This window comes from Acanthisitta chloris, unplaced genomic scaffold (assembly GCF_000695815.1).
Source record: "Acanthisitta chloris isolate BGI_N310 unplaced genomic scaffold, ASM69581v1 scaffold939, whole genome shotgun sequence".
Taxonomy (NCBI): Eukaryota; Metazoa; Chordata; class Aves; order Passeriformes; family Acanthisittidae; genus Acanthisitta; species Acanthisitta chloris.
Window position 1 is genome coordinate 20,954 of NW_008692846.1, and position 24,505 is coordinate 45,458.

Genomic DNA, 24,505 nt, shown 5'->3' on the forward strand with positions numbered 1-24,505 from the left:
GGAAAGACTGACCATTAAGCATGTCTTGATTTAGAAATACTAAACTGGAGACTAAACATTTTTAGCATGTGCTTATTTTTGTGCTGAAATGAGAAATGCACATCTTGGGGGTACAGTGCCTTTCCTCTTGAAGGATAGCTTGGTTGCTGAAAGCTTCTGGTTGAAGCTATTATATGCAGAGTGATACAATGTGTAATCTTGACCTGCTTCTGAGCTTTTTTTACAGGCTTAATTCATGTTTCCATAATGGAGCTTGTAGAACATACCAAAACCTGCTTGCTATATGTAGAATGTAACCAAGTTAAATTGGTACTAGCCTTTGTTCCCCCCTCTGTCAAAACCTCCTGTTTCTGCAGTTATTTCACTGGTATTGTTCAGTTGTAAAGCTTTATAGAGCTCCTTAGGTCATTACTTCTGGAAGCTAGTAACAGTGCAAATTTTAGATCCATATTAATGTTTTGTCAGTGTGTTTTAGGTATGTGCACTTAACAGAAAGTAACTCGAAACAACCTAAAACTTCGGTATAAAATCAGTAATGTTGCTTCAATTTTTAATTCTTTTGTTGTTGAAGGTCTTCCATATCTCAAGTTGAGAAGTTCCATATCACATTAAACATGGAGAAAGAAGAAAAGAAATATGTCAATAAAGCAGAGGAAGATGAGATGGTAATTAATTCTGTTAAACTGTTTTTATACAATGAGAGAAACATGTTTTCAGGGTTTTCTGTCCAAAGGGATCATACCACGTCAGGAAGAGGACTTGTTTAAGTCAGGTTATCCTTGATAATATTTTTTGGTATTAAGAAATCTAGTCTTGGAATAGGAAAGGTTTTTCTTGAAAGCTTTTGCGAAGGAGCCGAATGCTGGTTGAGGTCAGTTATTCCAAAAGTGACACATTTTGGTACATTTCTTTTTTAAATGAAAATGAAAACCAAGGGGGTTGTGGGGGTTTTGCTGGGGTTTTTTTCCTCCAAATCCTGGAGCTTTTTTTTTGTCAGGTTAATGCTTCGTAATGTGACCGTACTTTACATACTCTTGCATGTTTTTATTTATGCAGATAAGACCCACTTCCTGAAGTGTGTCTGGAAGTGTTGTGGGTATTTTTCTTCCTACTGGATCAATGATACCTCTTACTGTTTGCCCTGGAAGATGCAGCAATAAGCTTTGACAGGAAAATACTGTTAGCTGATCTTTAAATTTCTAACCCATTTGGGTATAAAGGGATTTTTGTTTTATAAAGTGATAGGTATCTGTGAATTGATGTCCTTGTGCCATCCTTGTGCACACTGCTACAAAAAGCTGCTCTTCACTAGACCAGCTCTAATACAGAGAGCAGGCAAATGCACCTTACAGCAGGAGATGCTTATGACCTGGTGATTAAAATAAATGTCTTTTTAAGGAAATAATTTAATTTTTCCCTAAAAAGAAGCATTAACTTCTCCCACTGTCTTTCACTCTCCTGTTTTAATTTGTAAGAGTGTTTTGGGAGTAACAGAGACTTGGTTTTATCTCTGCTTTTTTTGTCAACTGAGGAGGTGGCAAACAAACTTTTTGGAAAGCCTTTTCTTAGGAAAGGAATTTGAACAATTTCTAATACTGTTTAATGAAAACTAAAAAAAGAAAGAACCCAAAAAAACATTGCAAAGTTGATGTCAATGTGAACAATGGGTGGGACTCAATGGGAAAATTCATTGCCTTTTTACAGCAGGAAATATAATCTAATGATGTAATGTGAAACTCAGGAATGTAACACAGCATCCACTAAGTCACTAAATTATTTTTTGTTCCTGGCTGTCATCAAGTTAAGGTGGTACTTGCACTCTTAACACTTTGAGGTTTTTTTAATGGGAAAAGGGAATTTTTCCAGCTGCTGCAAGTTACAGAACCTTTGAGTGTGGTTTGCAGTTTGTAATGTTTCACTGTAGCATTTCTTGTTAAATGGCAGACAAAATAAGCCAGATTCTCTACTAAAACGTGCTGTTTGATAAATATATTTACAGTTTTGTTTAAAAAAATGTGAAATCCAGCCTGCAGCAGTAATCTCAAACTGTGAGTGCCAGCTAATGAAATGCTGATGTGATAAAGTCAGCACTGGACAAAACCACATGGTTTTGCTCTTCAATGTTTAGCTGACTTGTGCTGTGTCATGGTCGAAATTGTGGTTGTTCACTGAGAGTTAAGGCAGGTTGTGTTGCAACCTCAGCCCTTAAGGAGCAGTGCAGAGAGGAGACAGGTCCTGCAATGAAATGTTTTACACAGTGTGGACAATCTGCCTCTGTCAGACTTTTACTGGTGTTTGCATCACTGACCAAGCAAAACACTGTCCCTTTTTGCTGCCACTCCATCATGTATTAAGGGTTTAAAAATCTTTCCTTCCCCCAGAAAAGGAAAAAGAGGAAATGGCTTTGAAATTTCATTTTCTTTAAATATTGCACATTATGAAATATTCATGTTGGCTTCCTAAGCCAGAGTGATTAAGATGGTGACTGTTATTTGTTTCTGCTTCCATGCAGGAGATCTATGGTTATGATCTGTGTCGCTGGAAGTTGGTGCTAGTTGCTGTAGGAGCGATCTGTTCTGGTGGATTTCTTCTCCTCCTCCTCTACTGGATGCCTCAGTGGCGTGTGAAAGCAACATGCAAAAGGACTACACTAAAAGACTGTGAAGTGGTTCTGCTGAGAACAACCGTAAGTGTGTAGGGAGATGTGCTTCTCCCAGTTTGCAGCTCTTCCCCATCCCTCTTTCTGCTTGCTAGAATACACACATCTTTGCCTGCAGTGTAGACATGATTGCATTATACAGCACTGCAGAACTGTGCTCCTTGGCATGCTGTGTAGCTTTGCTGCCTCTATGGGAAGACTGACAGCTGCTTGCAGAGGGCACAGCAAAAAGAAAGTCTTTATCTTTCCATTGTCAGAATTAAACACGTGAATGCTGGTGCCATGAAAAGTTACAGAACAGGTACATTGTTCACATAAACTGATAGCATGGTGTTCGGGTTTTCACTCCCCTTGTTCAGCAAGGATACATTTGTTGCTGCTCATCCAAGTATGATTTCATGTGGTTTTCTTCCTGCACAATTGCTGTGTGCAGTCCCTGGTAATGATCTCCTGGTAAGTCCTCAGTAATTGGAAGCTGCAGGGTGGGTGCACCTGAATGCACAGGTATCCTGTAGTTCCTGCTACTGCAGCTATATTAAATTGTGAAGGGCTGAGTATATCAAACTTCAAGTGCCAAGACTTATTGCTTGCAAAAAAATAGATCTTTTGGTGCAAAAAAATATGCTTTTAGAATTGTGGAAAGGAAATTTGTTCTTAAGGTGGCGGATACTAACTGGGGCATATGTTCTATAGTTACGTATGGGCTCTGCTAATCTGTTATCTGTGCCTGACACATTCTGCTACAGCTGGTGTAGTAAAATGCTACTTAAATGCTGTTTTATCTGAGTAATTTCCCCCTCTTTTTAAGGATGAATTCAAGATCTGGTTTTGTGCAAAGGTTCGCGTTATACTTTCTTTGGGAGCCAGTCCTTTACGGGATCCTAACCCTGTGGTACACAAGGTTTCCAATGGCCATGCTGTTCATTTCTGTGAATCTGCTGCTGAAGAGAATAGAAACACGTTGAAAAAATATTTGCCTGTAAGTAAACCTGCAATGCAGGTGTGTGAATTTTCAATGATCTCAAGCACTACTGAGAGTAAGCACACACAGTATCAGTGCACATGAGCTGCCTAAAAGGCTAACTTATTCTTTAGGTAGAACACAAATCTTCTCAATAACCTGTTAGTGGAAATTGTGAAATGCTTGAAAGATTATGTTGAAAGAAAAGTATTCATTGTGCAGTGAAGTTTTTCTACATTCACCCTGTGTCACTGCTGAGAATCAAGTCAGACAGAAGGCAGGTGTTGAGTGGTGCCAGTTTAACACCTGTGTCTGTTGCCCTTGCAGATCCGTTATTTCACGCATCACAGTGTGAAGTACTTTTGGAATGATTCAGCTCAAAGTTTTGATGTCATACGGTAAGAATACTTTATTCTTCTGTGTTGTGCTTCAAACTGCATTTTTTTAAAACGTATGATAGCATGCCTGAGAACATGGTGAAAATTGGTGCCATATTCTGACCAGCTGTTTCAGCTCCTTGAAACTTTCTTTGAACCACAGTGAGCACAAGGAGATGTTAACTTGGTGTGAATTTGGAAGGAAGGTGTTTGCTTAATCTGCCTTTATGGAGCATGATTTGTATAGGATGACAGGCTGCATGCCTCTGCAGGCCTTGTGCCTGCTCTTGGAGTGCTATTTGAGAATCAGAGCACCTGTTTATAGTTCTCCTTCTATGAACTCTTGAATTTTGCTTTAGTTGGAATAACTTATATTTTTCCCATTGCTGCTGAGCTAGTCCCAAAAGCAGTATCTAGGAAGAAGGGGAATTTACTAAATGCATTGTTGCTCATCTTTGAATAGATCTGCTGCTACATTTCAGTCCAGTTGAGCTGAATTTGATCCCTCTTTTATTACTCTTCAGTAACAAAACCAGGTCTCTTGCACTGATGAAAAATTTCATATAGTGGGCAGTACCAGCTTGTGATGCACTATTTTCTTTTCAGCAGCAGCACTGTTGCATGATGTTAGTGCTGAAGAAGAAGGTTCTTTCTGATGCTACTGAAAAGACCTTGTCATAGTGCTACAAGTTACATGAGCAGAGGCTTCTCCATTTTTGGCAACTGCCTGTTAAAGTAATACATTCAGATCAGAAGTATAACCTCTTTTAAACTTAAATCAATGTTCACTGCATTAAAGTATCATGTGGAAAAGTTCAAACACTACATATTGAAAAAAATTGATGACCAGTGACTGAAGGAGAGAGAACCAGCCAAAATTTCTTGAAGAAGAAACATACTCTGTCAGTGATCTGTGTTTTCAAGAAAAGCGTGTGCAAATAGTATGGAAAGTTATCAGCAATAAAAACAGTGTAAAGAAATGTTCATAACACAAGCAGTTACAAAACTGAGCAGTCCTCTGGGAGGGTGGAAATGCCACAGTTCATGTGTAAATACAAATTTTTGTTAATCCTCCCATGAATTGCAGTGGTGCAGGTAGTGACACTTGTCATTTTGCATTACAGGATCTTGTTTTCATGCCTTTAGTGTTCCTAATTTAAACTGTTTAAAGAGAATATTTCCCACAGATGAGATTAAGAAACTATACTTGTATATTCAGAGCAGGTATTGGAGAAAAATCATAGGACTCCATGTGTTCAGAAAAAAATGTTGTTCCTTGGCATTAAAGCAGTGACTCGAAACTTGGCATTTGTTGGCTCTTTGACTGTGCCTTTTGATGTTCTTGTGATAACTCAGCCAATTTATAAGCCCTGGAAAAATCTCAGATATGCCTGTGAAGTTATGTGAAAATTTATTCAATCACATTCTTGCTGATAAGCCAAACTTTCATTTGTTTGATGTATTAGCCACGACCAAGCCTGGCCACTTATACAGTCAGGTACAGTAGCTGAGTTGGACATCATTATTTAGCTATTGAATAATGAAGAGGAGCAAGAGCTGGATCTGTGACATACTGGATACTGGTAGAGCACTAAGTAGCTTTTGCACAAGGTCAAATGAAAATGCCAGTTGGCTATAACTTTTCTCTAAAGTGAATTAGGTGTGATCAGGTAGTGAAGTATTAGATACCACCTGCCAAATGATAGCTGAATTTAGGAATTATAAATGTTCTGAACAGAAGTCTTAAAAATGTGTTTTTTGTCAAGATACAATTTCTTAATCTGCTCCTCAGTTTATGTGTAACCCAAAAATTGTTATTACCTAATAACATGGTAGAGAAGCAAGTTATTCTTTGTAAAGAGGCAATATTAAGACAGAGAGCTTTACAGTAAAATCCATAAGGCAGGCAAGGCAGCACACTTGTGGTTGTGACCTAAGCACAATACTGCATCATGAAGAAGATTCACTCTGTGCAGCTGATTATGCAAATATCCAGACAGAACAGTTAGATCACATAATGAAAGACTTAGCACAACACTGGAGGGAGATAAATTAAGATTACTTGGGCAAGTAGTTCAGTTACAAGAGCTTGAATTTGATATCATTGTTCTTTTTATATTACCGTAATATTAAGTTCACTGTTTTAAACACAGGAAATGCAAGTGTAATTGTTCTTAAGCTAACTCAGACTTGGCCACATAGCCAAAGAGGATGCAACTTTGACCTTGTGTGTGTGTTTTGTTTTAGCTAGTGTCAACTGAATCTCTGAGCGGGTTGATGAGTGCTTTAATGTGATAAACTGTGAGCACACAGGGATTTTTCTTTTTTCAATGCCCTGGGAATTCAGTACTGTAACAGTACTGTAAAAAGCAGAGAACATCCTGCTAGAGGCTCTGTCTTTGTATAGACATTGCACACATAGGTGTGCATATTTACATAAAAAGCACTTAGTTTTAGAGACCCATCATAAATCCACTGTTACATTCCTTTTCCTGCAGGGAAAGAAACATTGAATCCTTTGGGATAGAATGGGGAAAAAGGCACAATTACTAACAGAGATTTGTGTATTTTCTAAGCTAAAATTGTATTTTTAAAATCCTTGAACTTAGAAATTTTAGAGAAACATGGGGTGAGGTTAACACACCATTTTCACCTTCTGTTCTTTTATGAGGAGTTGGTGGAAACATGGCCTTAGGCTTTAGAATACTGAGGATGTTTAAAGCTTTCCCTGTGTTCTAGAGAATGGAAGTAATTGCTACTATAAATGAAGAATAAAGAGAAGGTTGTTTTTTTTCCACTGGGACAACTCTGGATCCTTTTTACTTAATAGATAGCTTAATAGACCTCCAAATAATAACTTAATAGATGTCCAGTATAAAAGAGACTTGTGTTGGCATCTGTGAAAGCCTTTTGGAAGGTAATGATATTTTCCTGTGCATCCAAAGTATGTCCACGAGAAAATGTCTGGATGTTGGGTGTGATACTTGCTCACTTTTTAGAGGCCTTTGAATACTAGTTATGCCAGTAATGTGCTTCATATTTTTTAAGCAAGTCTGCATGTTGATTGAAATAGATATGAGTATCCTACAGAGTAAGATGTGTCAACAAGAGAACTGCATTTAATATCTCGTTGGTATCTGCAGTTGTGACAAAACCAACTAAGAACTCATTAATCCATAGACTTCATTATTTTATAATCCAATGTACCTCCTGGCAAAGACCTAGCTCTTTTGAGTTACTGAAGGCTTCACTTCAAATATCAGGTTTCTTAAATAACTCATTGACTTTTTCTTTTACTTAGAGGTCTAGATGAATCTACATTCTGCTCTTCGATTCATAACGAATACAGCACAGGATTGACAAAGGGAATGCATGATTACAGGTAATATTACAGTATTTTAGGGAGTAATTGTTTTTGTTCTATTACCTGTGCTCTGAGTGTTAACAAAACTAGGAGATAATTGAGTGATCAGTGTTTGCACTCAGGCTCTTACACTTTTTCAGAGAAGGCTGTTAGATGTATGAAATCCTTGTTATTCTTACCTATACACTGAGTTAGACTCTGATGTCGTGTTGACTTACTTTCCTCAAATGACACTGACCATGGGAATTGGAACTGTTGATTAAAGTACTTCAGAATATATTTCTGAAGTTTTAGTTAGTTCTTAATGTTTTGGAATAAAATGAGTGCCCAAAAAGACTAGCAAGCAGTTATGTTTCCTACCACTTTGGCAGGTGTACAATAAAATTTGGCAGTTGATAAAACAATGTAGTTATTTTTTCCACAAACTCACCTTTGAGTACCATAAATGTTACCATAACATACTGTCATTGTTGAAGGGTGTGTATGGGTTTGGAGGCAAACAGACTGATGCCCAGTGGAAAAGTCTGTCAAGAGTTCTTTAGCTGGAGAGATTCACATTTGCCTCAAGCTGCAGATTGAAGGGAACACTGAGTGAGATCACTCTGCTGCTTGTTTTCTTTCCCATCCTTGGCTACTGGTCACTGTGAGAGAGGGGATAGTGTGCTAGATGGCCAGTAAGGAATACTGGATACAGGGAAGCAGCAAACCTGGCCTAAACTACAACTAATTTCTGATTTTAGGAAGAGCAGGCTGAAGCTCCCCACGTCTCAGGACTTTGACTTGATTTTTATAAGCTCAGTATCACAGGTGTGTCCCATAGCTGACATGGATCTGTCTCTGGTTGGTTGGGGCTAAATGCATTCTCCGCTTTTTCTTTAAGTTCTGGTTGTCAAAAAATAACTGAGGGGAAAATAATTAATTTTTTAACATGCTTCTTTTAGACTGCTGGTGTAAACATGCCTGTCAAGGAACCAAGCTGAAGTGCATAGGTGAAGAAGAACTTAGTCTGGAAAAAAGCTTTTAAAATCTAACTCTAATGGTGCATAGTTCAGGGATTTCTTGGTTCTCAAATGTGAACAGCAAGCTGGATTATATATTGTGATATGAACCAATTGTTTGTGTTCTAATTTATTGATACACTACCCAAACTGTTGTAGTTTGGGTTCTGTTGCATTCCTGGATGTCAATATCAGTTAACCAGCTCAGATCATGTCAGAGGTTAGTTTCTTGCTCCCCTTTCATGATTTGCCTTTCTTCATTCTAAGGGTAAAACTAAGATACAAGATCTTGAAAACAGTGTCTTACTGCAGGGAAGAGTTAACACTTGTTAATGACTTTTAGAGTAACACATTCAATAACATTGGACTATACACAATTTACAGTGAAATCTTGTTATGAAAGTACCTAAAAATTAAGCTATAGTTAAAAGTGAGGTATAAAATTATCTTTGTATTGGAACATCTCACTGGGTAAACATTTTCTGATAAACACCTTTTGAAACGATGTAATAAATGAAAGGGGCCACACATTTAGTAACGTGTTATACTTTCTCTTAGTAATGGAATTACTTTGACATCAATAAGACTCCTAATAAAAATTTTAACTTTTTTTTTAATACAGAAAAGCATTCTATGGAGTAAATGAAATTGCTGTGAAAGTGCCTTCCATTTTTAAGCTTCTGATTAAGGAGGTAAGATCTTTTGTTTAACAAATTAGAGAAAACACAGTGTATCATTGAAAGTTACTCTAAGTGCAGTGAGTCCCTAGGCCTCAGCACTGTAAATCAAAATTATATGGATCATTTTTTTGAGCTTTGCAGCTCTCATTAGCCCTAAGGCTCTAAGAGGCCTTAGCTGTAAGCTCTCCAGAGTTCACAACCTGGTGCCATAGCAAAGATGTTAGAAAATGCATCCAAATTTTTTGAAAGGGTTAGCATCTTATTTCGTTTTTGTAGCTAATTTCAAACATGAAGTGACTGTTCTCCATGATGAGCCCAGAGATTACATATTACAACATATGCATCAAATCAAATGTAGTGGGTTATATACTTCTGTTGGATTTCTTCCATTTTCCTTTTATCAGGTGGACTTAATTAATTGACTTGTTATCAGCGTGCTGTGATGCACAACAAAACTTTGAACAAAGAAACTCTCCAATCTGAATTAAGAGAGTAAGCTTGAGGTATCAGTGCATTTATATGAAATAGAAAATAACATCCCAATTAAGGACTTATCACTTATGGTGCATCAGGTGTTGCTATTATTTTCTTTGAGGTGTAGGAGAAAATGCATATGGTCTTAAAAATCTGTATTTGTGTATTATTTTAGTGAGAGCTGTACTTGCAAGGGATTGAGAAAGTAGTGGAGAAGAGGGATCAGTTTGGCAAAACAGACAAAAATTATGTATAAAGAACTGAAATGTTTGTCTCCTTCGTGGAGGAGGATAGGTCTCACTTTCTTCTGATGGAGAACCCATGTGACCTTTTGGTGTAACTGTAATGTTCTGTCCTTCTTCTAGGTTCTCAACCCTTTTTACATTTTTCAGTTGTTCAGTGTGATATTGTGGATCACTGATGAGTATCACTACTATGCATTAGCAATTGTGATCATGTCTGTAATATCCATTGTTAGCTCACTCTACACCATTAGAAAGGTAAGTTCAAAGAAAACAGATGCATCTTTTTTGCTTTTTACTGATGGGTTTGTTCTGCTGTGAAACTGCCTACAAATCTTTAAGAATTTTTCAGAGTTATGCAGGTAGAATATTCTTAAATCTTTTCCCTCTTTGAGCTGAAAGAATTTGGATTTACAGTTTTCTATGAGACCTTTCCTGGCGTTCCATGCTGTTGAATCAGTAGGTTGGACTGAGATAACAGAAACACTACCTTACTTCAATAAAACCTGAATGCAAGTTTATGTCTCAAGATGTGTTCACAGTAGTGATTCCATCTTGCATTGCTTCCTTCTGTTTGAAAAAGCCAACAGAATCGAGCACCAGTGAAAGGTGTGGATTATTAAGTTGGTGATGCAGTTTTCCATAGACCTAGCTGTGGCTGCTGGAAATCAAAGTAGTATCCTTAAATTACAATCTCTGAATCAGACCAGGCACAAAAATAGAAAGCTTTCTAACCTTAATCCAAGTTCATACAACTACTGCAGCTTTTACTTCTGTATGTTAATGACCAAGCATTTTTATAGCATTTTGTCTGACAGTGTATATTTGCTTCCAGAATGCTGTTGAAAGTAGGAGCATGTACATGTTGATGCACTCAAACTTTGCTTTCTAAACTATGTTCAAGGGAATGTTTTAAGTAACATTTTATTGTCAGAGAATGTTAGTAAAGAATCTCATCACTTCTACTTGTGGAGATAGAATGTGTGTGTAGAAGACCACAAGCTGTGCTTTTCAGTTCATGAACTGTTTTCTCCCCTTTGCAGCAATATGTTATGTTACATGACATGGTAGCAGCTCACAGCATTGTAAGGGTTTCTGTCTGCAGAGGAAACCAAGGTAAATTTCACATGTGGTTTGGAAAGGCTGGGTTTAAATTGTTCATGAAGCACGGGTGTAAAGTGGGTGTGCTGTTCTTTCCTTGATCAGCTTGGACCACTTGCAATTTCTAAGCAAAATTGCATGGGAAAAGGAGGAGTTGCAAAGTGGAATTTAGCATAATCTGTTCAGGATTACCTTTCTAGATGGTAATTTTTAGAGAGTATCAGGTTTGTTCTACATTAAGTGGTGTCCTATTCTTGTGTCTCACTCTTTACCTTTCCACCTATGTAACTGGTGTGGTTTCTTTCTTGGCATAAAGACATGCACACGTTGGGTCTCCATTGCAGTGTATTACCCAAGCTAATTTCTGGATTTTTGCTCATTTGGATACCACAGCAGTTAAAGGTGGTTAGGTTGTGGTGTGTGATACTGTTTTGTAAGATACACATTTGTGTTGGACTTGTGTGTTTATACTGACATTTTACTGGAGTTAATTGTTAATATCTTTTGTACAAGCTTGATTCATTTCATTTGTTATGATGAACTATATCCATGTGCTCTAGAGGTTAGTCTGGAGTTGGGTTTATCAATGGCTTTTTCTCTATACTTTTAAAATCACTTCATGCTATTAATAAAGTGAACCATAGTCTTAATTGTCATCACTTCGATCTTGGCCGTGAGGATCTTTATCAGGTTTTGTAGATATTGGCTATTTTCAAGTAAACTTGTTTGTGTTTAAATACTCAGAAATAGAAGAAATCCTTTCCACTGACCTCGTGCCTGGAGATACCATGTTGATTCCATCTAATGGGACAATTATGCCCTGTGATGCAGTACTTCTCAGTGGTACTTGCATTGTAAATGAAAGCATGTTAACAGGTAAAGCAAACATACACAGTTTTGCATGGCTAAATGTAGTAGTTTTAACCTGTGTGCATGCTTAACTTGCAGTATGCTCTAGCAGAAGTGGATATGTTTCTTTTGCTTTAGATGTGTCTGTTCATGCAATGACACATGCTCCTTAGCACTTACATACTTGTGTTCTGCTTATCTGCAGCAACTACCTGGTACTGCTTAGCAGCTCCAGAAAATGAGTGACAATCTCTTGTTGAAAAGCTTTTTTCTTGATAGTTTGTCTTCCTGCCCCTTGGCTTGGTGTTCTCAGTGCAGACTGAGTTCTGCAGCATACTACTTCAGTAGATTTTTGCCCAAACCTTTTAGGTGCTTCCAAGAGTGAAGGTAGTGAGTAGAATGCTCTACTCTAAAACAATCACTCATTATCTCAAGTTGTGCCTGCATACTCAGAAACCAGGATCCTGATATATTTGAAGGACAGCTTCAGTGACTAGGATGGACTTCTTGTTATTCCTAGGGTAATCTGTCCAAACTGACAGCCTTTAGAAAATTGTTGTTCAGAGGTTGTGTGTTTTATCATGTTCAGTTTTTCTAATATATTTGAGCCCCTTGCTGCTGCTAGCAACTGATAAAAATTAATTGCAGCTCTAGCTTGAGTGTACTCAGTCACCAGAGGAGCTGAGAATAATTTTCTTCAGCTTCTAGTTGTTCCTGTTTTTCTTTCAATGAACTGCATTTTACATGCATGTGGTTTGAAGCAAGAGGCACAAAAGCTGTATTGGTGAGTAAGGAATAAAGTTAAATAGCATTTGGGTCAGGAACCAGGTGAGCTGAGGCTAATAGGTGAGAGACTGCCTAATAACATGCTGAAAGGAAGATTACTTCTTCCATAAGTCTGCCTCTGTGCTGGCAAAGTGAGATTATGGTTCTGCTTGTAGTTGTGAAGGCAAAAATGTCTGTTCTTATTTGATCTTGCTTAGAGACTCTTTTTTCCATTGAAGGTGAAAGTGTTCCTGTCACAAAGATTAATCTGCCGAATCCTTCAGAATATCCAAAAGCAGTGGGAGATGAAATCTACAGCCCAGAAGTGCACAAGAGACACACTCTGTTCTGTGGAACCAACGTCATTCAAACACGGTTCTACACTGGAGAGCTTGTCAAAGCTCTGGTCGTGAGAACAGGTACTGAGTGTTATCACTTGTACATGTGCTACTTACTTTTGTAGTTGTGTTTCAGCTGATGATACTGCTTAGCTTGGATAAAGGAAACCTCCCCAGATAATTTGATAGGTGGTCTCCTAGTTTAGGTGTCAAAATGCCATCAAGGGATGCATTACTCCAAAAGATGACTCTACACTGCAGGTTTTTTCTCAGTCAATTCACTTTGGCTGTCAAGGGAGCTTATAGAGACGTGACCTTTAGTGCATAATGTTGGACTTTAGGAATAACTTCATTTTCTTATTGCAAGAAGTGGCTTACCTAGACAGCTAGTGAATATGCCCACTAGTTCTGCACTGTGAGGGACAAAATGCAGTACAACAAACTCTGAAAGGCCAAACCATGGCAGGTTTTAGTGCTGCTGCTCGAGAGGGGTTCATTTGCCTCAGCTACATGTCCTTGCCATAGGAGAGAAGCACTCAGTATGATGTGCATGTACATTTTTGAAGTACCTTAATTACTGTATTGCAAAACATCTGTTACTGGATATTGAGAAACAGTCTTAATGAAATTAGTAGCTTAAGGGTTTTATTAAGGTTTTTAATATATTTTAATAGCTTTGCTCTTGTTTATACTTTTAATAACTTACTCCTTTTTATTTCTAGGCTTTAGTACTGCTAAAGGACAGCTGGTTCGTTCCATACTATATCCAAAGCCAACTGATTTTAAGCTCTATAGAGATGCCTATTTGTTTCTCCTGTCTCTGGTGGTGGTGGCAGGCATTGGGTTTGTTTACACGATTGTCCATAGCATCTTAAATGAGGTAAGTTTTCATTTCTGGTCCAGAACTGTCTTATTTTAGGAAAGGGTTGACCATGACTTCGAACACACTTCAGATGATGAGAAACAATTTGATTTTAAGTTAAAACTTCTTTGCTTTATTTTGTATTAGTGGAACGAGAAAGACAAGGTTACTAGAACAAAATTCATCCCAGAAATCGAATTTGAATAATTACAGAGAAATTTGAGTTTACCTCGATTTCTATTAACACAATTACTAGAATTATCTTTGTTACATGTAAAATTACCATCTGACATTTGATAGAAGAAATAGGATAGAAGACATTTGGAAGAAATAGGATACAGCACATCTAAAGCATGCTGCAGGCAAAAAAATCCTTATCAAGAAATTGATAACTGATAACCTGATAACTGTAGGTTTGTTGCTTTCTTTTTTCCTCTCAAGCACCTTTACATTACTCAGTTACTGTTTAAAAGTAATATGTTCTCAGGGGGAAAAGTGAAAATTTGAAGTTGTGGGTTGTGGATAATTTAGTACTGGATTATCCTGGTTGCTGATGGTAGATTAAGATTGTGCTGAACTTCTGGGCCATCCAGAACATGCTGTACTAGGAAAACAATGTGTGGGTTTTGCCCTTGGTAACACTTCAGTGGGATAGTGAATCTTTGAGTAGTGAATTCTTGTACATTAACTCTGACCTTTATTGCAGGTTCCAACTCATACCATCATCACTGAGTCTCTCGACATTATCACCATCACGGTGCCTCCAGCACTCCCTGCTGCCATGACTGCTGGCATTGTTTATGCACAAAGAAGGCTGAAAAAAATTGGCATCTTCTGCATCAGCCCACAAAGGATAAATATTTGTGGCCAGCTGAATCTTGTGTGTTTTGATAAGGTCAGGAGAATTTTGAAACTCTGGGTTTTCACCTGGAGAGGCATTGTCTTATAAATGGGAGTTTGTATAGACAAAAAAGGAAAATTCATTACTTTTTGTATAAATTAGAGCATTTTTGATCTGTTACCTTTCAGGTATTCAGTGTTTACCATATGTTAATTCTGTTAGTTTATTCTGCTCTAAAACGTTGGTATAACAGAGCTGCTTTCTTATCTCAGGACTCTCAGGTCCCAGCTTACTCCTGGCACCTTGGAAATGTGAGAGTTGAGGTTTATTAAGAGCTTTATTTAGTACACAAGCTTCTGAAAAATTGAAGTGTGAAGTCAGACTTTTTTCTCATTTTCATTTGCTTCCATGAAAGCCAAGCCAGCATATTTTGTTATTCATTAACAGAAATGTCAGGGAATGACAGTAACGCTCCTAGCCAGAATTCTTTGCTTTTAGCTGTTTGCTAGATAAAATTTTTTCCTCCTTATATTTTACATGAAATCACAAGTGCCCACATTAAATTTATTATTTCCCATGTAAGTATATTCCAGTTACTGTTTTAACTATGTAAGACAATAGTACTAAGTGAGTAGTACCTATTTCTTGTTTCTCCAGCCCTTGAATATAGAGATGTTGGGCTATGATCATTGGATTTTAAGGGTCTGTTTCATTTGTCCTATCCCCAGTGAGGGGCATGATTGCTCTGAATGTTTCTGAAAATTATTTAACAGAGTTGGAACCTAGTTACTAGCAAAAAGCAAGGGAGATATTGTCTTTTCTGCCCTGAAGTCTTGATTTTTAAATCAAAACAAAATATATTGTTCATATGTGATTTGGTTAATTAGCTGTTAAATTTTGCTTTGCCTGAGGATAACTGCTTTTTGAAGACTTTTTCTTTTTGCCATGCCACTTGGTTTATTTTGCAGACTGGCACACTTACTGAGGATGGCTTGGATCTTTGGGGAATTCAGCGGGTGGAAAATGCTCGGTAAGGATGAGCTCAGAGCTGATAGCAAATGTGGGACTTGGCTGTGCTCTAACAGCTTCAGCAGAGTAGAGTAGAAAATTCAGTGTGAGCTTATAGATGTTTCAGTGAGCTGTAAGAATACTTCTGAAGCTATGGTTTAGGTGTAATGCAAGTTATAACTGCTTTACAAAGCAAAGGTGCAATTTTATTTGTTGAAGTCTGAGACCTCGTGAGGTTCACACTGCAGAACTGTTGCAGTTCAGCTGTTGCATGTTTCCTTAATCCTGTCCTCCTATGTGATGACTTTTTGGACTGCTGAATTTGCTTAGCTAATTGAGTTAAGTACAGAGAGATAAGAAGGTTCTGTATGAGGCATCAGACTAGACAGTGACTAAACACAGAGTGTTTAAAGGAGGGAGAAGTGGTGATGGTTTCTTAAGATTCCAGTCCAGTCTTCATTTGTTTTCTGTGATGTGTGAAAATACAAATGAAGAGACTTGTGCAGTCAATTTTCTTCTGTTAATCTAAACAAACCTTTTGAATTGGCTCATAATAAATAATTATAGTGCTAAGTATATTATTGCTTCATTGTTTCAGTTTCCTTTTGCCGGAAGAGAGAGCTTGCAGCGAGAGCTTGGTGAAGTCTGAGTTTGTTGCTTGCATGGCAACTTGTCATTCCCTTACAAAAATTGAAGGAGTACTTTCTGGGGATCCACTTGATTTGAAGATGTTTGAAGCCATAGGATGGGTAAGTGTCTGCTTGTTTAGAGAGAGGCAACATTTTTTAGATCAGTAACCTGAAGTTTCCTACAAAATAGGTCATTATATGCTGTTTCCAGCCATAAAAGAACAGCAGGTGTTTGACATTGCCTGTATCAGAGGAGTCTCAGTGTGGACATGTTCCTTAAGTATGTTCTGTGCAACAGTTTGTAGACCTGAAAGAATCTGCAGAGCTAATTTACTGCTTTTTGATGTGTGTGTGGCAAAGTTTCCATACCTATGCTAAACATGTCAAATGGCTAAGTGGATCTTGACTGCTAAATCTTGTTTAGCAAGTTCTTTGCACCTTGGGCTGACTTCCAAGCCTAGGCTTTTTGTTTCTGAAAATTGCATTTTGAGGAAATCAAAGTTAATGAATGTATAAGTAAGTTGTTTGTTGTGGTTTTTTTTAATACAGATTTTAGAAGAAGCAACTGAAGAGGAAACAGCCCTTCACAATCGAATCATGCCAACAGTGGTTCGACCATCAAAACAACTTTCCCCAGAATCCAAGCAAGCAACAGATCAAGAAATGGTATAAAAATTCAAAACAATTGTTTTGAGTTAAAGTTAAGCAAGTACATTTTACTATGTGCTGATAAAATTGAAATGGGATCAGAACTGTGTGGGTTTTGATGGCAAAAATAGAAGTAACGTGCTCAAACTGTTGTTGAGGGTAGTGGGGGGTTTTGATGGCAAAAATAGAAGGAATGTGCTCAAACTGTTGTTGAGGGTAGTGGATCAGTAAGTGCTACTTTCAAGGTGAGCAGACTTTGTGCAGCATTACCCTTACAGGCTGATTATAAAGTGTAGTACTGCTTTCTGAGCTTACACCTTTTCATATTATTATAATTATCTAATTCTTATTGTGCTAATGAAGTGCTTAGGTTGGCTCACCTTGCAGTTTCACTTAAAACAATCGTTTGTTAATGCCACTGCCCACCATGTAATTCTTGCCACTGTTGGACCTTAGAGATCTAATAAGTGCTGAGTTAAAAAAATATACTTGGCAAATTTAAAAGTTTTGTTTTCTAGCTGCATTTTGAAGTATTTTTTAATTCTTCAGGAGAGGAAATTAAAGCATGTGACTATACCCAGATTATCACAGAGCAGGGCAGAGTGAGGCTATGGCAAGTCAGTTCCTCTGTATGAGTCTTATTCTGTAGTAGATAGAAGTGTCTTTGTTTTGCTCAGAACTCAGTGTACATGCCCATCAGTAATTATTGTGCAGTAGTTGACACGTGAACATTTTTGAAACTTATTACATGATTTTTTGGAGGATATACTTAATAATCATCACCTCATTCTGAAACACTATAGTACTTTAATCATTACATAGGCTAAACAGACCCAGGTTGGACTGTGAAAGGTCTGACAAATTCTAATCCAGAAATCAACCTCTAAAGGTGTTCTCTATCTCAAAGAAAAGGATACTAAGCAGATGGAGTATATTCATATTCAGCTTTTATGAAATCCATTGAAAACAGTGTGGCTTGATATCAAGAGTGCTGTGCAGGTTCCTTTACTGATTTATGTTGAGATAGTTTATAGCTGGAGAAATACGGAAAGATTAAGACTTACAGTGTATGTATTTTTCTTTCTTCGTTTATAGCTGAAGAAATACGGAAAGATTAAAACTTACAGTGTATGTATTTTTCTTTCTTTTTAGGAATTGTTCGAGCTTTCTGTAAGTATGCTTTTTCAATTCAGCCTGTACCTATTTTTCTTAGGATGCATGTGGATGTAACCCTTTTCTTCCTTCTTGTATGACACAGACTGGTTATGAAATTGGAATCGTGCGCCAGTTTCCATTTTCCTCTGTTTTGCAACGTATGTGTGTGGTAGCAAGAGTTCTAGGGGAGAAGAGAATGGATGCTTACATGAAAGGTGCCCCAGAAGTGATTGCCAGCTTGTGTAAGCAGGAAACAGGTAAAGGGAACAAGCTATTTTTATTTCTTGTGTAGCTCAGCTGTATTAGGAATAATTTTAATAACTCTAAACTTGACCTTTTTTAAGTTCCTGTTGACTTTGAGCGTGTCCTGGAAGAATACACTAAGCAGGGCTTCCGAGTTATTGCTCTTGCTCACAGAAAATTGGAGTCTAAGCTTACGTGGCACAAAGTCCAGACTATTAATAGGTAAGAGTGACTTCACTTTTTTAATAAGTAACAGGCTTTAAAAGATGCATGCTTTTGGATTAATGTGTAATGTGGATTTTTGTTGAAATCATTACTACTCTTTTGCTTTCTGCTGTCTTCAGAAGAAGTGTAGTGAGGTATGTAGTGTAGCATAGCTATGAAAATACCAGCTTTAACTGTGCTCTTTTGTACCAGCTCTGTATACAAGATGAACATTTTGCAAAGCAGTACAGAGCAATGGATTTTCCAATTTCAGGTGTGAAAATCTACAGAAGCAGTATAATACCCAAGACCTGTAAATACACTGACTTTCATGTAAACCAAAGTTAATTAGTTACTTAATTAGCTATGTCTATTAATCTTACTATCCCTGGTAACATAATTTGGTAGCTTTTATGTTAAGGTTCAGCTAATTTGGAAAACAGAGATGTGCATTCTAAACATATCTTAAAATTTGGCTGGGAATGCAGTTTGCTTCAGAGTATTCTTTCCTAGCAATAACCTTTGTGAGAATGTAATTTCCTTCAGAAAGAGTTCTTGTGGAAGAAGCTAAAAGTTGTGCTTGAGAGGAAATATTTTCTTATAGTAACTTTCAACTAAAACAAGGGAATTCGTGGAAGAAGCTAAAAATTGTGCTTGAGAGGAAATATTTTCTCATAGTAACTTTCAACTAAAACAAGGGAAATATGTGTAAATGATTGTGATGATATCTCCCAGGTCATTTCTTATAAAGCAAATGACTCACTTTTCACAGTTAAAAATATACATTTCCCTTTAGATTGAACAGAAAATTAGGCTTTTTAAGCTGCATCTAATAACTGTAATTCTTCTAATGTTCTCTTCCTTGTCTCCTTTTCATCAGAGATGCTATTGAAAGCAACATGGATTTTATGGGGTTAATTATAATGCAGAACAAGTTAAAGCAAGAAACCCCTGCTGTACTTGAAGATTTGCATAAAGCCAACATTCGCACTGTCATGGTTACAGGTTAGCATGTAAACATTCATCCTCTAAAGATAAAAATCCATCTCTTTGGTCTGGGTTTAATTGTTATAGCGTATCAAGTCAAATTCTAGTGTGAGCAAGCTGGGATTACACTGTGTTGATAAGAAGAGAGTAATTTAGAAACTTCTGAAAATACTCAGATACCAATTTGTTTCTTTTTTTTGGTCGGAGTTGCTTTGGTAAGTCAGAGATCAGAAACCAGAAGAGGCTTTAATTCTACTTCATAGCTTCCACTCCCTAGCTCCATGCACAAGTTACTTTATACTGAATTGAAGGATGAAAATCCTTAAAGGTCTTCCAAATCAGACTAGGTGAAAGCCCTGATCTAATTTTAAGACTGACCCTGCTTTGAGTGGGAGGTTGGACTAGATGTCCTGAGTGTCCCTACCAGTTTGATTTATATTATGAAAAGACATTTTGTGTTGGATTTTTTGGGGAAGAATGACTTACGTTCCCATGAGTATGCTAGGTATCTGTGCTCAGTGTTTTCCATGCAATATGTGTGTTTGCTTTTTAAATCACAGGTATTGCTGCTTTGGAATGTTTTGCCAGGCTACCAATGCAACTCTGTGTTTAAAAAGCAGTATTTTAAATGGCTGCATGTTGTTTGCCTGATTTTTCCATACATACTAAGATTTAGTCAATAACAGATCTTTATAGCTCAAAGCAGCATATAAAATTTATAGGGGAGAGATTTAGCAGTCTAAGTCAGTGTGATTCTGTGGTCATTTTCTAACCAAAACCCTTTTAAATGCAATTGTTTAACAGGAGATAACATGCTAACTGCTATCTCTGTGGCCAGAGACTGTGGAATGATTCTACCTCAGGATAAGGTCATTATTGCTGAAGCACTACCTCCAAAGGATGGGCAGGCTGCCAGGATCAACTGGCATTATGCAGATACCCTCGCAAAATGCACTAGTTCATCACCAGCCATAAACTCAGAGGTAATATGACCATTATTATGCCCTTAGAGTGTAAGCAGTTAGTTTTACTGCTGAGTTTCTTTTTATGTTATTCCATTAAATAGTAAATCTGCTGTTAAGTGTCAAATAAAAATGGATGTACTAGTTAACTTTCAGATCTTCAAATACCAAAGAGTAGTAAAGCAGCAGGGGGAGAGCTACTTTTTCACCTGTGATGGGGCATTTGACATTTCAGTTGTGCAGGAGGCAGGGTTTTTCCCCACACTTCAATCTGTTAGACTGCTCTAGCTGCTTGTAGCTGAAGCATGAAACCACATTTTCTTATTCCTATGTAAGTGTTTTTATTGTATCAGGTTTTCTTTCAAGTGACATTCATAGAAACCTCCTCTTGTGTGGGATCTCTAGGAGCACCCTGCTGAGTATTAGCTTGAAATGACAAGGCATATGTGTAAATACATTACAGCTAAAGTATTAAACTGCTTTTGATAGGATATTCCCGTTAAATTGGTCCATGAGAGCCTTGAGGATCTCCAGATGACAAAATACCATTTTGCAATGAATGGGAAGTCATTTGCAGTGATTTTGGAGCATTTTCAGGACCTGGTACCCAAGGTGAGCTTTTTACTTGAGTATGAGTACTTTGGATGGTGACCAGACACTGCCCTGTGAGCATTAAGGAATCTTTTGTCTTCCAGCTTGTGTTACACGGCACTGTGTTTGCTCGGATGGCACCTGATCAGAAAACTCAACTGGTGGAAGCTTTACAAAATGTAGAGTAAGTATTTGCTTGAAAATAGAAAGAGTTGACAGTGTTTGGTGTGATAGGAGACAAATGATGTATGCTGCTAGCTGTTCTGCCCCATGGAAAAGGCTGGGCTGATAGAACTGCCTTGGGCTGGTAAATCAGCCTGTTAGCTGAGCAGGAATTAGAGTAGTACCACCTGCTGGTTAGTTGGGAAAGTGTCAGATTTCTCACGAAGTTTTAAATGGTGAATAACTAAACTGACTAACATGTTTTATAAATTCTGTTGCTTGTTTTAATAAACAAATCCATCAAATGCCTTCTGTGTATTACAGAAGTATTGGGATGACTTCAATTCACATTGGTCAGTATATGACTGTGTTGTGTTGGGCCTTGCAGCTCTACAAAACTGCAAGAATGTCTTTGCCTAGAGCAAAGATGCCTTACACTTGGGATACCTTGGGATGATGGAGGGCTAATTAACCATTATTGGTTTGATTGCCCTGCCATAGTCATGTTTTTTTCGGTCTACTTCCTCATATGTATAATGGCAACAGTAATTGCTTTCGGTGTTAATGATCACCCATTGTTATGCAAACCCTGAATAACTCAAAATAATGTAGAAGCATTTAATGAAATGAACTAAATGGACCATGATCAGGGAATGGTCCCTAATGCTGACATCTGTTTGGTTTTTATAGTTACTATGTGGGCATGTGTGGAGATGGAGCAAATGACTGTGGGGTAAGTATATTTTTATTTTCCATACAGTTCAGTTAAATTGTTCAGTTAAATTGTACAGCTGAAAGCAAGTTTTACAATGGTCTCTGTTTCAATGTTAACTGGCAGGCACTAAAGAGGGCACATGGTGGTATATCTCTGTCTGAACTTGAGGCTTCTGTGGCATCACCATTCACTTCCAAGACACCCAGTATTTCCTGTGTGCCAAAGCTGATCAGGTAATGCCACTTACTGTGAATTTAAATGTGTCGGTGTCACTCACTTTGCATGCCCTGTATTAGTATGTGTTCGATGCTGTAGGAGACCAGTTTGATTTAAAGAGCAAGCCATACATTTTAGTGGTTCTGTTTCTTTACTGAAGGTGGTCTGAGCAAGGGCTTGCCATAGCTTGATTTAGTATCCTGTTATAAACTCCTTTGTCCATGTAAAGTTAATTTTTCAGAGCATGAGTGAGCTTCTACATATCAGTCTTTCATTTTATGTTCTAGTGACTATGCTAGTTTCCATAAAGGCTCTGTGTAATTGCAGACAGTAAAATTCTTCAGGTAACTGATCAACACCATACAAAGTAGAAGACACATTTTCTAAATGGGGTTTGACCAATTTTTGACTGTAAAATTGGAAGTTAGGTAATGATTTTGGATAAAGGTCAGCCAGAGAAGAATCTAGAAGTCTGTGTGGAATTAATGAAGTAATCCATAGTCAGAAACATGTCTGAAGTCAGCAGCTCTGTGGCTGACTGCATGTTCATTCAGTCCATGTAGTAAACTAATGCTTCATAGATGCTTTTAAAAGAAGACCTTCATTTTAAAACCTCTGTTGGAAAACCACACCAAGTCCAAAGAAGGCTGAAGTAAGGTGGTGGCTCAGTTCAGAAGACAACTTTGATGTTGAAAACTATTCTGACTCCTGTTTCACTGTATGTCTGCAGCCTAATGTCCTTCAAAGGGTTTGCTGGTGTGTTTAATTGCAGCTAACATTTTGCTAGACACAACTTAACTGCTTGCACAGAAAGCTTTGTAGTTACATGATTGCATCTGTTTTGACAGGGAAGGCCGTGCTGCTTTAATAACTTCCTTCTGTGTATTTAAATTCATGGCATTATACAGCATTATCCAGTACATCTGTGTTACTCTGCTATATTCTGTAAGTATTTTCTAAGTGCTTAAGCAGCATCAGCATAATTCAGAGGTTTGAAAACTGGTAGATACTTAATATAAATTGTTGCAAGTCTCTTCGAGAACAACACATGAACTCTAAATCTATCTTTGTACTAAAAGTATTGTTAGTACTTGAGAGGTTTTTTTCATTATGTATGACTACTTTGTACATATATATGTACAAAATACACTGTAGGATTTATTTAGAAAAGGCAATAGCTAAGGCCTGTGGATAGAAAGTCACTACAGTGGGAAGTCCAAATAAGCATATAAGTTGAGAAAAAGTACAGATTTCAATTATTTTAAAACTGTCAGTGCTTTGAAATAGCCTAACTTTATTGAAAGGGCAATGCATTCCTTTTATGAAAGGATTGAAAGAAATTGCAAGCATTGAGTTGAGGGGGGAAGTAAAGTGTTTCTTGTTAATATGATTGGATTCACAATGTGGCATGTGGTAGAAATTCTGTATTTTAATTTGTCTTCTGAGTCACTTAAAGATGCAGAGTATTAAAGGACCTTTGAGCTGTATGACTACATCATAAACTACAGTTCAGAGAACTGTAAGCTAAGCTGTATTTCATTGGTGTGTAATATAAGTTTGATTACAAACAAATTTCAAGTACAAAAAGTTCATGCATCTTGGAAATGAAATGGATTCATACCTTGATACTTCAGGAATTGTTCTGTGAATTGTACTGAGGACTCCTGCAGGTGAAGGAAGCCAATTTGACAGGAAACTATCTTGATTATAGAGTGAAATTTAAATAATGCCATGAGAGTGTCACTGTAAATTTTTCTTGGTGTGAAGAAATTACCAATGTTTCACTTGTGATTTCTGTCTAGATCCTGAGCAATTTGGGAGATTTCCAGTTTCTCTTCATCGATTTGGCAATCATTTTGGTGGTTGTCTTCACTAGTAAGTATCGTGCTGAATTATCACTGCTGGCTCCTATGAAGCTTTTGCTTGGTCAGATTGTCTTTAATATCTAATTAGATGTCGTTTGAGTAAGCACTGTGACATATAGTGAAGATGTTATGACTGCTACAGTATATGCATTAAAAAACCCCAAACCACTACTGTGTACTGAATCAGATTCATCTGAAGTTTGTGAAATGTCCTCATATAAGAAGCAGGCTGTGGGCATGATCTTAGAGAAATTCTTCACAGTACAGGAAGTTGTGAATCTAAATTTATTGACATGATGAAGCTGCTTTTGGAATCAAAACAGGAGTTGTTCCAATATCGTCTTTCTCAAATGTTTTTATTTTTTGCATTTTTAGTTGGAGTTACATCCACAAAATGTTATATTGAAGCTATTACCTAGTGAAGCATTTGATTCTATAGGTGAGCCTAGGACTCAGTTCACTGGCTAACAGTAGAATTCCATTTTCCAGTTTAATAGAAACCTCTCCTTCGAGGCAATGGCAGTCCAAAAGTGAGGAAACAAGCTGTGAGTCCTTGTACCAGACAAAGGGAATTTGGCCAGACACTACTAATTCCTTAAGTCTCATGGC

At 37.4% G+C, this 24,505-nt stretch overlaps 1 protein-coding gene across 1 annotated transcript in view; it reads left to right on the forward strand.

The window, feature by feature from the left end:
- Nucleotides 1–614: 614 nt before the first annotated feature.
- The window catches only part of ATP13A3 (ATPase type 13A3), a 31,333-nt gene continuing 7,442 nt past the window's right edge, over nucleotides 615–24,505 (forward strand). The window contains exons 1-26 of the mRNA XM_009082795.1: nucleotides 615–665; nucleotides 2,513–2,686; nucleotides 3,468–3,659; nucleotides 3,948–4,018; nucleotides 7,299–7,379; nucleotides 8,982–9,051; nucleotides 9,879–10,013; nucleotides 10,799–10,871; nucleotides 11,601–11,732; nucleotides 12,710–12,889; nucleotides 13,531–13,688; nucleotides 14,377–14,565; nucleotides 15,480–15,541; nucleotides 16,118–16,268; nucleotides 16,698–16,814; nucleotides 17,949–17,966; nucleotides 18,055–18,208; nucleotides 18,296–18,416; nucleotides 19,279–19,403; nucleotides 20,190–20,368; nucleotides 20,837–20,959; nucleotides 21,043–21,122; nucleotides 21,791–21,833; nucleotides 21,939–22,048; nucleotides 22,880–22,976; nucleotides 23,834–23,906. Of these exons, the coding sequence (XP_009081043.1) occupies nucleotides 615–665; nucleotides 2,513–2,686; nucleotides 3,468–3,659; nucleotides 3,948–4,018; nucleotides 7,299–7,379; nucleotides 8,982–9,051; nucleotides 9,879–10,013; nucleotides 10,799–10,871; nucleotides 11,601–11,732; nucleotides 12,710–12,889; nucleotides 13,531–13,688; nucleotides 14,377–14,565; nucleotides 15,480–15,541; nucleotides 16,118–16,268; nucleotides 16,698–16,814; nucleotides 17,949–17,966; nucleotides 18,055–18,208; nucleotides 18,296–18,416; nucleotides 19,279–19,403; nucleotides 20,190–20,368; nucleotides 20,837–20,959; nucleotides 21,043–21,122; nucleotides 21,791–21,833; nucleotides 21,939–22,048; nucleotides 22,880–22,976; nucleotides 23,834–23,906 (2,959 nt within the window). The remainder of the gene's footprint in view (nucleotides 666–2,512; nucleotides 2,687–3,467; nucleotides 3,660–3,947; nucleotides 4,019–7,298; nucleotides 7,380–8,981; nucleotides 9,052–9,878; nucleotides 10,014–10,798; nucleotides 10,872–11,600; nucleotides 11,733–12,709; nucleotides 12,890–13,530; nucleotides 13,689–14,376; nucleotides 14,566–15,479; nucleotides 15,542–16,117; nucleotides 16,269–16,697; nucleotides 16,815–17,948; nucleotides 17,967–18,054; nucleotides 18,209–18,295; nucleotides 18,417–19,278; nucleotides 19,404–20,189; nucleotides 20,369–20,836; nucleotides 20,960–21,042; nucleotides 21,123–21,790; nucleotides 21,834–21,938; nucleotides 22,049–22,879; nucleotides 22,977–23,833; nucleotides 23,907–24,505) is intronic.